The 17,773-nt window shown below is 45.0% G+C and overlaps 1 protein-coding gene across 1 annotated transcript in view; it reads left to right on the forward strand.

The window, feature by feature from the left end:
* Nucleotides 1-17,773, forward strand: part of LOC121612707 (voltage-gated potassium channel subunit beta-2-like) — a 103,794-nt gene that overhangs the window by 65,216 nt on the left and 20,805 nt on the right. Inside the window, exons 7-8 of the mRNA XM_041945759.1 lie at nt 1,699-1,742; nt 1,925-2,011. Coding sequence (XP_041801693.1) covers nt 1,699-1,742; nt 1,925-2,011 — 131 coding nt within the window. The remainder of the gene's footprint in view (nt 1-1,698; nt 1,743-1,924; nt 2,012-17,773) is intronic.

Genomic DNA, 17,773 nt, shown 5'->3' on the forward strand with positions numbered 1-17,773 from the left:
TTCCTTGTTACCTTGTGTATATATGGTCTGCGTCTTCCCTTGTCCTGTGTCAGATTGTCATGTGCCTTTGTGTCTCACGCCAGTCCAGCGTCTATTCCTTGTTAACCAGTTATCTAGAGAGAGCTTTTGTTTTCCTTGCCTTTTTTGAGAACTTAAATTATTCTTAGCGTCCTTGTTTGTATTTTTGAGCAATGCGCCTTTTGTTCATCATTTTTGTGAAAAGAATCTTTTTGTTATTAAAAACCAGCCTGAAGCCTTTTCCCCCGATCCTGTCTGTGTTGTGCATTTGAGTCCTGATCTATGTGCCTGAGCAATTCATTCTTGGCATCCATCAGCACTGTCTCTCTCGGCTAAGCAAGAACAGTCATCAGTGTAGTACCTAGTCTGATTTTGACAGACAGGTTCGAGGGGTGTAATCGAATTTTCCAAATCTGAAAGATCGCATCCATGCACAACATAACATTGACACAGATATCTGTTTTTCTGTAACATAAAACAGGATGTATTCAAATTTACAGAGCAAACCAGGGAGAAGATTATACATCTCTTTTGTGCCATGAAAGTGACAAAAGATGCGTCATTTGACAAAAAGTGGGAAATGAGTGATATACATTCAGAAATAATAATAATGCGACACTGTGACTCCGAAAAGGGCATACCATTCATCTAGTCACAGAGTAGCCCCACGCCGGTACTGCAACACACCGTGACAATATATTTTATACAAAGAAACAAACTTTATGTATTACATTTGCCAAATTTACAAGAGGGACAAATGATTAAGAGTTGTTGTAGACAGTGTTATAAAATTATAAAGTTTCTCCAAATTCAACAACTCACAAAGCTTTTGCCATGGTGTAAACGCAAGGGCAAGGTCAGATTGTTATCTGGATAATGTATTTGGATACAGATCCAATTTTAATACCAGGTGTAAACAGGGTGCTAGGGTCAGAGCTGTTTGCCCCTCAGTGAAGTCAGTGAATTGAGCATCAGAGCCTCTGAAGTTTTTTGCCTAAGACTCACTCTGAAACATTTTTCTTCAAGAACTCCAACAAAAACAGAATTTTTCATCATTTTGATTTCTATGCTAAACACCTGGAAAAAGTCCAACAGCTTGCTCACAGATGCTACCAAACCCCACTGAGGCTGCACTTAAACACTTAATGCTAGCTGACAATGTTATATGGTGGAAGGAAAAGCAAATTTAGTTCTCTTAGCCAAAGAGTAGAGAAAAAAACAGGCATGGCATGTTTTACTTTTTTTGTTCTTCTTCCCAGCACTGATGCATGTAAACTCTGTAACGATTGCTCCCAGAATTGCAGCATCTCAGGTTCTGTACCATGACAACTTTTGTCTATATGGCGCATTCACTATGTGCTGTGGCCATTGATTCAAATGAAACAAAGTGTGTTGCACATTGTCAATTGCTAGATTTCCCTTGTAGCCTTAGACCATTCAGAGTCCCCCATCAATCATGTTATTATGTCAAAATGTGAATCAGTTACCTCACTGGTAACTACATCTCACTTGAAATCATCTATTTGCCCGACTGATATTATCAACATCATATTTACAAAGAAGGGACGATAGAACTGTAGAATTTGCTTCTGTGCATTTGTGCTTACATCTGTTCAATATAAAATGGATATTGGAAGTCTGTACACCTTGAGTTCTGAAATGAAACATTTTGTTTTTCAGGGCAGAAATGGAAAGAGGATTGTCTAGAAAACATATAATTGAAGGTAAGTGGATTACATTGTTAATAACTATAAAACTAGCATTTTTTTCATGACAACAAAAGTACTTTTTTTTTTTTTTTAGAAAAAGAGCATAACTAAGCTGTTCATAGCAGCATGTGTCACCACAGAACATCACCATACTTGTATGTGATAATGCAATATGTGTAATTATCTTTATGAAACAGGTCTAAGGGCATCGCTAGAGAGGCTTCAGCTCGAGTACATAGACGTGGTTTTCGCGAATCGACCAGATCCCAACACGCCTATAGAAGGTGGGTATGCTCATCCTCCACCAGATCAGAGTTTAATTTCAAATTTGGCCTTCTTAAGAATGCTGGCTGTCCAGATTACAATATTGTAGTGAAGGCTCATGTTAGACTTGAGATTTAAACATGTTAGATTTGTTTTGTTCAGTAGCCTATAAACCCTATAGTTCAGTTCTAATAATCTCGCCCTGACCTTAATGGTAGAATTTATTATTTTTATTCATTTGTTATTTTCATTAATGTGAAATATGCATTATTATGCAATTCTAATATTCTTCGTTGAGAATTCATTTGTCCTATGTTTCTGCGTTAATTGAACGTTACACGTAGTTTGTCATGTTACACCTGTTGCATTGTGGGATTAAGGTCGCGCTCTCACACGCTCGCCGGGAATGAATGAACAGAGCCAGAGCATAGACGCGAGTAAGAAAGTATTAAATTGTGTTTCGTTAACTGTTTTCTTATTTAGTGTGGTCAGTGACTGTAGCAGTGCAGTGTGAATCACTTTCGTTATGTTTAATGAATGGTAGAGTACGTAATGTGTGTTCGTGAAGAAGACGAGCGAAGGACTGTTGCTAGCTAACTGAGGGAAGTTAGCTCAGACCGTCTGCTACTATTCAGGAGGACCAGAGTTTCGCTGCTGGCTGGCTAGCGGTGTTGGTTCGTAACGTTGTTTGCTGTTGGCGAGGACCGGAGGTCAGTTGCTGGCTAACTAGGACTGTTAGCTGGTATTATCGGCTGTTGTCTACTGGGACCAAGGTAACAAGTGACGGTCTGTGTTTTTCGGCGGACATCGTCACCGTTGTTGAAGTCATCGATTCTTCTAGACATCGGCGCCCCGCCCCCCTCTGCTTCGTTCTCACTCACTCGCTGAAAGTCACCTGCACAGCAGCTGCTCTCATCCTCATCGCCCCTTCTACCTCCAAGACACACACACCCCCCCAAAGAGCTCCACCCGGCCGCAACGGTGCCATTTAGTTAGTTAGGGAAATATATTACAGTTAGTTAGACAGGAATTATATTATTATTTTTTGATTGTTTATATGACAGTTGTATGTATTGTGTTCTGCTTTGTGTTACATAAATGATTGTTTTAGAATTACAGTCTGCCTCCCTCCCCAAATTATTTAATTGAGTGTCCACTGTAAAATTATAAATACATAGAGGTACGCCGGTGGCTGTACACAGCGCCATATTCTTTGGGTTTAGTTCTTATACAGTCCTTGCTTTAATTTAGTTTTAAATTTAGTCACCGCCACCACAATTTCTGGTCCTTCGAGCCGGATGGATTTAGTATAGCTACTATGGCTAGTAGTGGACACTCCGGGGGCAGACTAGACAAAGCTCCAGCATGCCCCAAACGTACCCTGAATAGAATAATAGAATAAGTATTTAGATGAGTATGTCACTGGACCCCTTACCAGCCATAGCTCAATGGGTCAACACGCTTACAGCACTGCCAGTTTAGCCTATCATAGGACGAGCACCGAGCTGATGAACCCATCAGCCGCAGTGAAGATAATATAGTCAGACTGACCGCAGCCATTCAGCCTCAGTTCCGACTGCCAGCTAGGTTTGACTTACCTGACTGCACAGACAATGACAATGTAGAAGACCAGGACCGCAACCAGTGCGACGTAGTTCGTCTCAGACCTGACAGCCCAAACTCAGACAGCTCGACCGGGTCAAGAGGAAGCAACGCCAAACTGTTCGACATTGTCAGGCATCAAGAGGAGGCTGCCCTGGAGAGAGAGCGCCGGCAGGATGCAGCAGCTCTGGAGAGGGAGCGCATGCAAGCCCAAGTTGTAGCCCAGCAGGCTGAAATCACCCTCGAGAGAGAACGGATACAGGCTCAAGCTACATCACAGCAGACCCAGGCTATGACACAGGCAATGCTTCAGCTAGCAAAACAGAATGACAGCACCATGAGACAGTCCATACAGCTGATCAGCGAAGTTATTCAGAGCCTCACACCGCGCTCTTCAGCCCAGCCCTCAAGGAGGACATCACAAAGACCTTCAAGGGAACATTCTCCAGATCATTGGAGTGAAGTGGAGTACGGCAGAGAGAAACCGGACGGAAACGGACCTCTGAACAGCTGCCTAGAGGGACTGGCAGTAGAGCAGCAGAAGTGGACAACGCCCCCACTCTCAGGTCATAACCTTGCCCCCCCGGGCCCAGAGTCTGCCCATGTCAACCTCACATCTACTCTACTCTCAATAGATCAACAGCCCCCAGTCCCAGTACCCCCCTCAGTAGCCCGTCAGCGGTCAGGACCAACACAAGCTGACATCATGACATCCCCCCGAATCGTCAGCTCTCGCCTGAGAACAACCAGACTCCAGTGATCCCCGTTCTGTCTAACCACCTGCCTGTGCCCGCATAAGTTGCTCCGCCCACCTTCCCTGACTTCAAAGTGGAGGACAGAGCCCAGTACCTAGAACTGCGTATGTGCCTAGACTCCCTCTTCACTGACATCTATGATGAGAGGTACAAATACGCCATCTTGCTGCAACATGTCAAAGTTCCCAGAGCACGCATGATGATCTCAGCATTCGGCTGGTCTGACAAACCCTATTCAGAATACATAGCAGCCTTAGATGACCGCTACGGCCGCCCCTGGGACTTCATCCTCGCAGAGATCTCTGTCATTGAGAAACTACCCCCAGTCCGAGACAACCAAGCACTGGAGGACTTGTTCGTTAAGGTGCAAAACCTGGTGGGGATGCTGAAGTGCCAGGGAGATGGCGGACTCTATGAACTCAACAGCAGCTCAAGCGTAAAGCGTATCCTCGATAAGCTCCCTCCATTCAGACAGGAAAGGAATCCTCCCTGATTGACCTTGCAGCCTTTTTAAAGGATGAGGTCCGCAGTCTAAGTCTGGACACGCTCCTCCCTGGTCTCGCTCCAAAAGATAAGAGAGACAACAGAGCAAAGAGTCAAGGGAAACCTGCTATAATAATGCACACAACCGGAGAGCCAGAACGAGAACAGTCACAAGCCACCAGCAAAGGAGGTGTCTCAACACAGACCAAAGACAAGAAGAGTCCACACTGTCACTACTGCAACAAAGAACACTGGCTCTCGAACTGCGAGGAGTTCAAAAGATTGACCATCGACCAAGCCAGAGACTGGATCCAGAAGGACCAAAGGTGCTGGAGGTGCGCCCGCAAAGGTCACAGAGCATCAGAGTGCACCCTGAAAAGGAAATGTGGTCGTTGTTCTGCTGTGCACTGGGATGTCTTACACGATGTCAACCAACGGACCAAGGAGAGGATCACTGACACTGAGTCCAAGATCATGTACGTAGACCCAGCCAAGAGCGGGATTTCGAAAGTCATGCTGAAGATCGTACGAGTCCACCTAAACTACCAAGGACAGATGTTGGACACCTATACTGTGTTGGATGACGGGTCGGTGAAGACCCTGCTTCTACGTTCAGCAGCCCTTCAGCTGGGAGTCCAGGGCCCACGAGAAGTGCTGACCATCCGTACGATTCGTCGAGACGTCAAAGACATCAGTGGTGAGCAGGTCGCCCTCAGCATCTCACCAGCTGGCCGACCAGACAGACAGACTCCTCAGTCATGTGGAGCGGCTCTGGCAGTTAGACACCCTGCCATTCAAGAATGAGAAGGAGATGGTGCGGTCAAAGGAGGATAAATATGCTGTGGCCCTCCTTGAGAAGAAGACCGTCAGAGTGAACATCAATGGAGTGCAGAGGTACGCCACCCCACCCTGAGAAGAGAGGACATGCCCACCCTACACGTCCGGAAGGAGGTGGTCAGCAACTACCTCAAGAGCACTGAGAGAAGACTGGCTAGAGATCCTCACCAAGCCGAGATATACAGAGAGGAGATCAGCAAACTGGTTGTCGCTGGTTACGTAAAGAAACTCGACAGCAGAGCTGAAGACACAAAGGAGGCTTGGTACCTGCCCCACCACAAGATTAGCCACAATGGAAAGAACCGGCTGGTCTTTAACTGCAGCTTCCGGGTCGGCAATCAGTGTCTCAACAGCAGCCTGCTCCCAGGCCCCACCCTAGGGCCATCCCTTCTTGCAGTCCTCCTACAATTCCGCCAGGACCGTGTGGCCATCAGCGGAGACATAAAGGGGATGTTCCACCAGGTCCAGCTTCTAGAGGAGGGCAAGCCCCTGCTGCGGTTCCTGTGGAGGAACGACCCTACTGATGAACCCCCTTCAACCTACCAGTGGGAGGTGTTACCTTTCGGAACGACATGCAGTCCGTGCTGCGCGACGTTCGCCCTACAGCGTCATGTTTTGGAGGATGCTGGAGCAACAGAGGAGGCTCGTCACAGTGTGCAAAGGTGCTTCTACGTAGACAATTGTCTACAAAGTGTCGCCACAGAAGGAGAAGCCAAGAAACTAGTAATGGAGCTAAGGACTCTACTAGCTAAGGGGGGTTTTGATCTACGCCAGTGGGCGAGTAGCAACCCTACTGTCCTTAGTCAGCTCCCTCCTGAAGCCAAAGCTGCAAGCAGTGAGACCTGGGTCGCACAGGGCCCCGGGGAGGCGCACGAGATGACCCTGGGCTTTATCTGGCACTTCAAGACTAACACTCTGCACTATTGAAGCACTCCCACAGAAACATACCCGACCACCAGAAGAAGTATCTATCGCATCCTCCCCAGTCAGTATGATCCGTTGGGATACATCTTGCCCTTCACCACCAGAGCCAAGGTCTTGGTGCACGAACTGTGGATGAAGGAGCAAGGCTGGGACGACCTGATTCCCGGTGACCTCACCCGGAAGTGGAAAGAATGGGAGGAGGAGCTTCCTACACCCCACAAGATCACTCTTCCCAGAAGTTGCTTCCCTCCGACCGTCGACATGAAAAACAGCAAGATCGATCTGCATGTCTTCAGGGACCGCCTACGGGTCAGTAGCATACCTCAGAGTGACAGATGGAGCTGACGGCGTCTATGTGGCTTCGTCCTGGCACGTTCGAGAGTCGCCCCCCGGAAACAACAGTCCATCCCCCGCCTAGAGCTTTTCGCAGCACTTATCGGGGCCCAGCTGGCCAAGATGGTCCAGGAAGAACTCACTCTGTCACTATGCGAGACTGTGATGTGGTCAGACTCGACAACAGTGATAACTTGGCTCCAGTCCCAATCCTGCAGATACAAGGTCTTCGTTGGGACCTCAAAAAATCCAGGACCTGGTGGGAGTGAAATGCTGGAGGTATGTTGACACAAAACAGAACCCGGCAGACGTCATTACAAGAGGAGCCACCCTTTCCACCCTGTTGCAGGCAAACCTCTACAGCAACGGTCCGGACTTCCTCCTGCAGTCAGAAGAGGAATGGCCGAGCCAGCCGGCCGCGACGGAGGCACAAGATGAACCAGAGCTGAAGCGATCCCTTTTCTGTGGGCTAAGTCAGGCCCCGGCCATTGAGCGTCCCGACTTGGACAACTGCTCCTCAATGGAGGACCTGGAGAGGAAGACATTTCTCTGGCACCACAAAGACCTCCCAGACACCACAAACCTCAGTGCCGCAGACTATGCAGAAGCGGACTGCTTCGTCCTGCGGAGAGCACAGATGGACTCTTTTCCCGAAGATCTAGAGTGTCTGCAGAAGGGGAAGCCGGTCCCGTCCGACAGCAGACTATTGACACTCGCCCCCGAACTCAACTCTCATGGCCCGATCAGAGTGGGAGGCTGACTGCGCTGAGCAACTGACCTTCCTGATGATGTGAAACACCCCATTGTTTTAGTAGCTAAACACAGAATTACTGAGCTCATGATACAGAAGTATGACAGAGCAGTGTTCCATGCAGGATCAGAAAGGGTCTTTGCAGAGATTCAGAGGAGATATTGGATCCTCCAGGGAAGAGAGGCGGTTCGACGGTTCCAAAGAACCTGCGCTGACTGCCAGAAATGGAGAGCCCAACCCACTATACCTCAGATGGCAGACCTACCACCCTGTCGCCTCAAAGTAGGAGAGAAGGCGTTCCACTCTACAAGAGTGGACTGTTTTTGGACCATTCTCGGTCAGGAGAGGAAGAGGGACCGAGAAACGATGGGGGATAGTCTACAAATGTATGACAACCAAGGCCGTACATCTTGAGGTGTTGCACAGCATGACCACCGACTCATTCCTGATGTCGTTCCGGCGGTTCCAGTCTAGGAGAGGGACGCCACACACCCTTCTGTCCGACCAAGGGACGAACTTTAGAGGAGGAGAAGCAGAGCTGAGAGAAAGCTTCGGGTCTATGGCGGATGAGCTTAAGTGCCAGTTAGCCTCCTGTCAAGTTCACTTCCAGTTCAACCCACCGAACGCCCCACACTTCGGAGGGACGTGGGAGAGAGAGGTGAGGTCCATCAAGACAGCGTTGTACACCATCCTGGGCGTACAGACTGTAAGCGATGAGGTGTTCGCCACCGTCCTCACCGAGATTGAAGGGGTGCTCAACTCGAAGCCCCTCGGCTATGTGTCCACTGACGTCGCCGACGTCGACCCTGTGACGCCGAATTATCTCCTCATGGGGCGGCTGGACCCCCATCTTCCTCAGACCGTCTACTGCCCCTCAGAGATTCGAGGCCGGAGGATGTGGAGATACAGCCAAGTGCTGGCTGACCAATTCTAGTCCCACTTCCTACTGTACTACCTACCCTCCCCTCCCTGCAGGCAAGACAGAAGTGGACTAAGGACAGAGAAAGCCTCGTCACAGGAACAGTAGTGATGATAGTCGACCAGTCACTGCCAAGAGCGATGTGGCCCGTGGGCCGTGTGAAGAGGACCATCCCAGGAGCAGACGGGAGAGTGAGGGCGGCCGAGGTCTCTGTTCAGGGGAAGACCTACACCAGGCCAGTGGCTAGACTGATTGAGTTGCCAGCATTCCCTGACTCACCTCCAGATGACTACTGACTACTGACTTGACTCCTGATCTAGTCATTCGCCTTCATTTAGTTTACTAATTCCCATAGAGAATTAGGGGGCGGCTGTAGTGAAGGCTCATGTTAGACTTTAGATTTAAACTTACGTAGAAGGACTGTTGCTAGCTAACTGAGGGAAGTCTGCTACTATCAAGGAGGGATGGAGTTTCGCTGCTGGACAGGAATAATATTATAATTTTTTGATTGTTTATATGACATTTGTATGTATTGTGTTCTGCTTTGTGTTACATAAATGATTGTTTTGGAATTACAGTCTGCCTCCCTCCCCAAATTATTTAATTGAGTGTCCACTGTAAAATTATAAATATGTAGAGGTACGCCGGTGGCTGTACACAGCGCCATATTCTTTGGGTTTAGTTCTTATACAGTCCTTGCTTTAATTTAGTTTTAAATTTAGTCACTGCGACCACAAATATACTATTTTCTAAGACATGAAAACCTGTTTTTGTTTACAAATACACTATAATAATCACAATAAACCTTATTTGCATAGCACCTTTCGGACAGGAATTGCAGCTCAAAGTGCTTTACAACAAAGAAAGCACATGTACCAAATGAGTGCTTGATGTATCAATAGGTAGTGTGTTCCACAGCTTTGGGGCATAACTGACAAAGGCTGTATCCTCTATATACTCTCCACTTTTTGGAGGGAAATGATGAACAAGGGAGTTAGCAATGTAGCTTAGTCCAAACCCCATTAAGGGCTTTGTATACAAGGAGGAGGACCTTAAAATCACAGGATGCGAGCCACAGCAGCTAATGTGCTCTGTCCTCTTGGTTCTGGTTAATACCTGAGCTGCAGAGTTTTGAAGACTCTCAGCAGAAGTCACTCAGTATTTTTGTTGTCGTGCTGATGTGGGACCTCACTTAGAAACTTAGATCTGAATCTAGGATAGCACTAAGACTTGAAGACTGAGATTTAACCAAATGATTTAATTTCCACACATTATTAAACAGCATTTCTCTTTTTGTTTTAGGGCTGACTAGTAGGATTTCAGTTTTGTCCTTGTTCAACTTTCAGAAATTATTGCTCATCCATTTCATTGCCTATAGTTAGTAATGGCTTCTATAGCTGCAAGATCATTTGGTTCAACAGAGATGTACAGTTGTGTGTCATCTGCATAACTATGGAAACATACATTGTGCTCTCTAATGACATCATCAAGTGGCGTGTATAGTAAGAGGCTGCCTTTGTAATGGACCAAGTACTTCCTTGTGCAATCCCAAGACAAAGGTCTTCTTTCTCAAACACATGTTATCCGAGACTGATGTACAACTTTCTCCCTTTGATGTATGTTGTAAGCCAGTTTAACACACTGTCAGAAAGACCAACCAACTGTTCAAGATGATTGATTATGATGTCATGGTAAATTGTGTCAAATGCTGCACTTAAGAACTGAGACCTTATTTTCATCAGAGTTTAGTCTAAGATTGCTGAATGTTTTAGTCAGAGCATTTTCAGTGCTGTGGTATGTTCTAAAGCCTGACTGAAATTTCTCCAGAATGTTTTTTTTTTCTTTGCCATTCTTACACAGTTGGTTAGACAGTTGGCCCTCAGATTGGCTTATCAGATGGGGATTCAGCAATATTTCTCCTGGCCTTTGCCCTAGCAGTGGTTTCGGGGCTGTTTCTTTGGTTTTGACCAGCCTTAATGCTCATGGTGTGATAAGTTTCACTGGCCTCAACATAGTATTATAAAATCTTTCATCATTTAGAATCAGTGGGTCATACCTGTTTTGCAATGAGAGCTTTGGTGGTGGAGTGAGCATTGGTGCCCTCTTGTTTAATTTCCTGCTGGATTTGCCTTTATATAAAATGACGTCAGTCCAACAGTTTATACTGCCACTGAGAACAGAACATTTGAGCTTTTGTTTGGGGAAGTCATTCATATCACTCTCTGGACAGTAAATGAGTCAATTCTCATGTTTATGATGATCCTTAAAGTCAAATACTTTGAAGACAGACATCCTTATGTCTGTGCAGTACAAAGAATAAAAGCATGTTGACTAATTACAACCCATTTTCCGAAAATGTTGGGACACTGTGTAAAATGATGATTGTGATGACTGGTAAAACACTGAAACCTCATTTAATTGGAAAAAGCACAACAACATATCAAATATTGAAACTGAGAAAGTTCATTGTTTTTAAAAAGTGAGGACACTCACTTAGAATTTGATGCCAGCAGCACCTTTCAAAAAAAGTTGGGACAGGGTCATATTTACCACTCTGTTGTGTCACCTCTTCTTTGAACAACACTCTGGAAACGTTTGGGAGCTAAGGAGACCAACTGCTGTAATTCTTGCTTGATGTTTGTTTTCAGCTGCTCAACAGTTCAGACTCTCCTTTGCTGTACTTTATGTTTCTGATGGATGAAAAGTCGGGACTGCTGGCAGGCCAGTTTAGCACCCCAACAATTTCACTATTGAGCCATGCTGTTGTAATACATGCAGAATGTGGTTTGGCACTGTCCTACTGAAATAAGCAAGGTCTTCCCTGAAAAAGACGTTGTCTACTTGGCAGCATGTGCCCCTATATATATCGTTCAGCATAATGGTGCACTAATGCACCCCCATACCATCACGGATTATGGCTTTTGAACTGTGCATGGACAACAAGCCGGATGGTCCTGCTCCTTTTTAGCCCAGAGGATGTAGCATCCATGATTTCCAAAAAGAATTTCAAATTTTGACTCGTCAGACAACAGTTGTGGTGCCCCTGTGGCATGAGGAGTATTCTGGCCTGAGTCTCACTGCAGACCTCATTGAAGCTCAGTTGATTGGTAACTAAGCTGAGGTTACTTAAGGCCTTCTGCAGCAGGCCAGCTTTCTATTCCCTCGCTGCGACCCTCCACGTGCACACCACTGGTTGGTTCTTCTGGTAATGTTGTGTTGAGTTCCCATTTGGTTATGTTTGCACAATTACAACACACACTCACACATTTCACCCATGCACATCACACACCACTGATTTTACTGATTAACACACCCCATGCTTAGTTATTTAGTTTCCTGATTCGGTTCGAATTTGCTTATTTGATTAATAAAGTATTGTTTAAACAGTGCACAATGGTCGTGTCTCCCTTCTTTGTTGTGACCACAAGGGCCAGGTCATGACAACAGGACAGTTTTCCACTTTGCCTCAGTCTGCAGCAAGAAGGCTGCAGCATTTCTGGATCTGGTTTAGTTTCCTAACCCTACCCTGCATTGAAGGGTTTCAACTGGCAACAAACTGTGTTCACAAACAATGGTTTTTGGCAGTATTCCTGAGCCCATGCACTGATGCAGTGCAGTTTCATCTGAGGGTCACAGCCATCCAGTACTGGTTTTCTGCCTTGTTCCTTGCATACAGGGATTTCTTCAGGTTCTCTGTGTCTTTTAATGACATTACGTACTGCAGACAACTTTACAATGAGAAACATTATTCTGAAATTGCTGCACTACTTCTCAGCCCAGTCTGGCACTGAGTGATGAACCACTCCCCATTTTTACTTCAGAAAGATTTTCTGGGATGTTCTTGTTGTACCCAATGTCGATTTTCCAGTCTTTCATTGCCACCATCCCAACTGTTTTGAAACATGTTGCTGGCATCATATTCTAAATGAGGATGTAATTTTCAAAAAACAGTTACATTTCACAGTTTCAGCATTCATTATGTTGTCTTTGTGCTCTTTTCAATTAAATACAGGGCTTCAATGTTTTGAAAATCATCACATTCTGATTGCAGTTATGTTTTACACAGCATCCCAACGTTTTTGAAAACAGGGTTTTTGGCCACTTTTACCATATTATGACACACTTTGACACAGGTGAGCTGTATTTGAACCCAAGATACAAAGCTGTATCTTGGATGTTATGTTCACTATCAATCAATCAATCATAATTTATTTATATAGCACTTTACAACACTCAAGGTGACCAAAGTGCTTTCCAGTTAAAAACAAACAGTGAAATTAGAAATGAAAAACAGATTAAAAGAAAGTAACAATAGAACACATATCAGGGAAATAAAAACAGATTAAATGCGAATAAAATAAGATAGAATAAAATAAGATATGATAAAATAAAATAAAATAAAATGTCACCACATTACTGTGTATTAAAAGCCAGTCTAAAAAGATATGTTTTGAGCCGAGTTTTGAATAGGCCAAAGTCTGTGATCGTGCGCATGTCAGGGGGTAGTTTGTTCCAGAGTCTGGGCCCAGCAACGGAAAAGGCTCGATCCCCCCAGTGTTTATACCTGGCCCTTGGGACTTCCAGTAATAAATGATTTGTGGACCTTAGCGCCCTGTTTGGGTTTTGGATGGAGAGAAGCTCTGTCAAATAAGTAGGAGCTAGGCCGTTGAGGGCTTTAAAAACAAAAAGTAAAATTTTAAAATCTATCCTAAAAATCTATTCTATCTTATTTTATTCGCATTTAATATGTTTCACAATTTTTTCACTTATTTCACTGTGTGTAAGGCTGCTGCTGCACTGAAATTTCCCAGCGTGGGATAAATAAAGTCTATCTATCTATCTATCTATCTATCTATCTATTTATCTATCTATTTATCTATCTATCTATCTATCTATCTATCTAAACTGGAAGCCAGTGGAGGGAAAAGAGGACTGGGGTGATGTGCTGACGCCTTGAACAGTTCGTCAGGAAACGAGCTGCTGCATTTTGCACCAGCTGGAGGCGGCTCAGGGCAGACTGAGAAACACCAACATAGAGAGCATTACAGTAGTCTATTCGTGAGCTGATAAAAGCGTGAATAGTCCTTTCAAGGTCAGTGCGATTTAAAAAAGGCTTTACTTTAGATAAAGTACGTAATTGATAAAAACTCGCTCTGACCACGTTATCAATCTGAGGAATGAGAAACTTGTCAAAAATAACCCCAGGATTTTTTACAAATGGTTTTAGCTTCAAAAACAAAGAGTCCGAATCTGCAAGTACATTGTCACCAAACAGAATAAACTCGGTCTTGTCCTCGTTCAAATGAAGGAAATTGCTCTCCAGCCATGACTTGATGTCTCTGATGCAGTCTGTGAGGGACTGAAGAGCAACACTTTTGGTTGGGAACACTGGTAAATACAGCTGGAGGTCATCAGCGTAGCAGTGAAATGCTAAATTATGTCTCGCTATAATTGACCCCAGTGGCAACATATACAGTGAAAAATCGAAGGTCCCAAAATAGAGCCCTGGGGAACTCCACAAAACAAAGAGGCAACAGAGGAGGACAGGTCACCAATCATTACAGAAAAGGTCCTGTTGTTTAGGTAGGACTCAAACCACTTGAGTGCAGTACCACGGATACCAACATAATTATTTAAGCGGGACAAGAGAATGGAATGGTGTACTGTATCAAATGCTGCCGTTAAGTCAAGCAGCACAAGGACAACAGGACGTTTAGCATCAACAGACACAGCTATGTCATTGTGTACTGTAAGCAGCGCAGACTCTGTGCTATGCCGTGATCTGAACCCAGACTGGAATTTTTCCAGGATAAAATTATTTTCTAAAAATGCCTGTAACTGGATAAAAACAATTTTCTCAAGGACTTTTGAGATAAAAGGCAAGTTAGAAACAGGTCTAAAATGAGATAAAACATTAGCATCAAGATGTGGTTTTTTAAGAAGTGGCCTCACAACAGCATGTTTAAAAGAAGCCGGAACACATCCTGAGCTAAGGCAAGTGTTCATTAAAACCAAGAGGACAGGCCCAACAGTAGAGAACACCTCTTTAAGCAGTTTTGTTGGGAAAACATCCAAAGGGCAAGTTGTTGTTTTCACATGTTTCACAACATTAGCAAGGGATGAGAGGGAGATGGGCTCAAAGTGGTCAAATACTGAAGAGTGTGGGGTTGTAGCAGACTGTTCTGGTCTGATGCTGCCGCTGCTTAGTGCTCTCACAGACATCACTTTGTCAACGAAAAAGTGTAAGTCCTCACATGTAGAAACAGTGGCGTCAGACAGAGGACTAGAGTGGGGGCTCACAACAGAATTAATGGTACTGAACAACACATGGGGGCAGTGTCTATTAGATGAGATAATGTCAGACAGATATTGTGATTTAGCCTCCTTCACAGCCCTCTGATACTGAGCGAGACTGTCCCTCAGTATCTCCAACGATACATGTAGCCTGTCTTTCTTCCAGCGTCGCTCCGCCTGTCTGCAGCGCTGTCTGAGAGTCTGGGTTGAATCATTCAACCAGGGATCGGGCCTGGGCTTGGTGGACCTGGACCTAAGAGGGGCGATACTGTCCAGGATCTCAAAACAAGCGGAGTAGAAAGATGACAAGATGCTGTCTGGGCATCCAATCAGATTAATTCCATCACAGGCGTAGTACTCGGAGTTCATAAAAGCAGCCTCAAACTCTGCAGCTGTTGAGGGAGTAATAGTCTGACAACGAGATGCTGGGACGGGAGGCTTTCCAACAGGTGGAGGAGCAAGAACTTCAAAAATCACTGGGAAATGATCTGAGATGGGAGTATCAGATATTTCAACAAGTGATACCATAAGTCCATGATAAATAATTAAGTCCAATGTATGCCCAGCACTACGTGTAGGACCATCCAGTTAGTCTAAGGTCAAAAGATGACAATAGATGTTTAAAATCAGTGGCCAGCTGATCGGACGGACAACAAACGTGAATGTTAAAATCCCCACAGATTAAAAGCTGCTCATATGTAGAAGCCACCTCTGCTAAGAACTCCTGAATAAAGTTCTTACTGTATTTAGGTGGACGGCAGACCACAGCACACAAGATTGGACAAGCCAATTCCATCGTGAACAGCTGTACCTCAAAACAGAAATAATTATTTACATGCAACTGTCTGCAAGTGAAATTATCCTTAAAAACTGTGGTGACTCTCGACCTAACGTTCGCGGTGCACTGAGGAAAGAGCACCGAGGGGGGGGGAGCTCAGTGAGCGCGCTGTCGTCACCGGGTTTAATCCATGTTTCCGTCAACAAGAGGAAATCCAGCACGTGTGTTGAGAAGGAATCGTTCAGGATAAAAGTTTTATTTGTCAAAGACCTCGTATTAATGAGGGCGACGCGCATTGGTATGTGGTCGATTCGCTTGGAACCACGAGCAACAGGACGGAGATTTTCCTGCACGGAACCTCCTCTGTAGATGCTGACCCGCCTCGGGCGGCTGGGATGTGTGTAGCCGGCATCTGGAACAGCTGATCGGAGCCAGCTGACCTCCGAGGAGGTCAAACGTCAAACTCCCGGGGTAACCGCAGCAGGTGACGATGATCGTACTCCGAGGACTGTGACAGGTAGACTCTCAGTCGAACAAAGACTCCGCTTCGTTCCCCCGCTTTCTGTGACAACGTTTGCGGGGCGGAGGAACAGGTAGACGCCACAGGTAGTGCGGCACAGACGCCAGGAACGGTGGGAGCGTCTTTGACTGTCCACTACAGTCGTAGATCGTAGACTTTATCAATGAATCACGAATATCCAGGAAGGTCTGGCGATCATACACCAGCAACGGTGACACATTTTTTACAAAAAGTGAAATATAGAGCAGTAGCAGCAAAACACAGAGCAGAGGTAGACGGCTTGCCATACACAACGCCATCTTGAAAGGCTACTACACTGTAAATATATTTTGCCAATTGGATGCAACTACATAATTGTTGAATGTTCAGTGTACTAAGATGTACAATTAGCTGTTTTATGTGTTTCATTGCCACATGCTCTCTCTGGACATGATTATTTCAGAACACATATGGTAAATTCAATTATATTGTTTTTTAACCCTAACCCTAACAATCCAAAGAAATGTTTACGTAGAGCCAACGTTCGGAGTATAGACAGATAGACAGATAATTTCAAAATACATATATTTGTGTCAAAATAACACTTTTGTGTTGACCTATTTAACACCTTTAAAGGAAAGTAACAGACATATGAGTTGTGTCAAATCTAAAACAACATGCAGCACATGTGGTGTTTTAACTATTCTGAATGTAGCAATGTATGGTGATTCTACATTAATCAACTCACTCTACCCATCAGCACAAAATGTGCTATCTGGTGTGGCTCCAAGACAGGGGAGGCTGGCCTAAAGGAGGAGGCCACATTTGTGTACATACCTACATAGAAACATTTGCTGTTTACTATACTGTGTCTGAAAAGATTTAGGCTTGTAAACTGAATCAACGACAGATTCTCTAACTTTTTTCTTTATTATTCGTCTAATTTGTTCTGTCTGCCAAAGTCCTGAGCCTGCTTGGTTAGTGTTGTATTTCTGTATTTTCTTCGCATGCTCAAGTGTAAAGATTTTTTGTTCTGAAGAGCTGGTGTTCTGATGTCAGTGATGGATGTTATGAGCACTTCACACAGATGTCCTATTTTTGATGGTTTGCAGACAGTTATATATATTATACAATCCTGACACAAGACAAACACACTGAGAAGACCCCTCAGCTCTTACAAAACACTAACACCCTGAGACTGAATTTTATGAGTCTGAGCCAGAAGTGGGGTGCTTGAGAAGGATTGACAGCCAGCAGGCTGAAAAAAAATGAGCATCTGGGAAAATAGCTTTCTGTTTTCCAAACCAACAGGGCGACACCTAAAGTAATTACAATGTAGTACCATTGGTATTCCCAGCTAGTTTGGATACTGTACAGGGTTCACATTGGGCCAGTTTAATAAACTGTGCCAGGGGTCATAAACTATATTTGTCGGAGGGCCAGCATTTTTCTGGACAGACACCTTGGGGCCAGACACCCAAATAAAAGGAAATAAAAAAGTATGTGCAACTGACATACTGGAGCCAACCCTCCATAGGCTGTGCCAGGGCTGGGTTTACAGTGCTTAAGCTCCCAATGTTTTCAGCGAAGTCCCACATTGTTACTAT

The sequence above is a fragment of the Chelmon rostratus genome, chromosome 10, assembly GCF_017976325.1.
Source record: "Chelmon rostratus isolate fCheRos1 chromosome 10, fCheRos1.pri, whole genome shotgun sequence".
Lineage (NCBI taxonomy): Eukaryota > Metazoa > Chordata > Actinopteri > Chaetodontiformes > Chaetodontidae > Chelmon > Chelmon rostratus.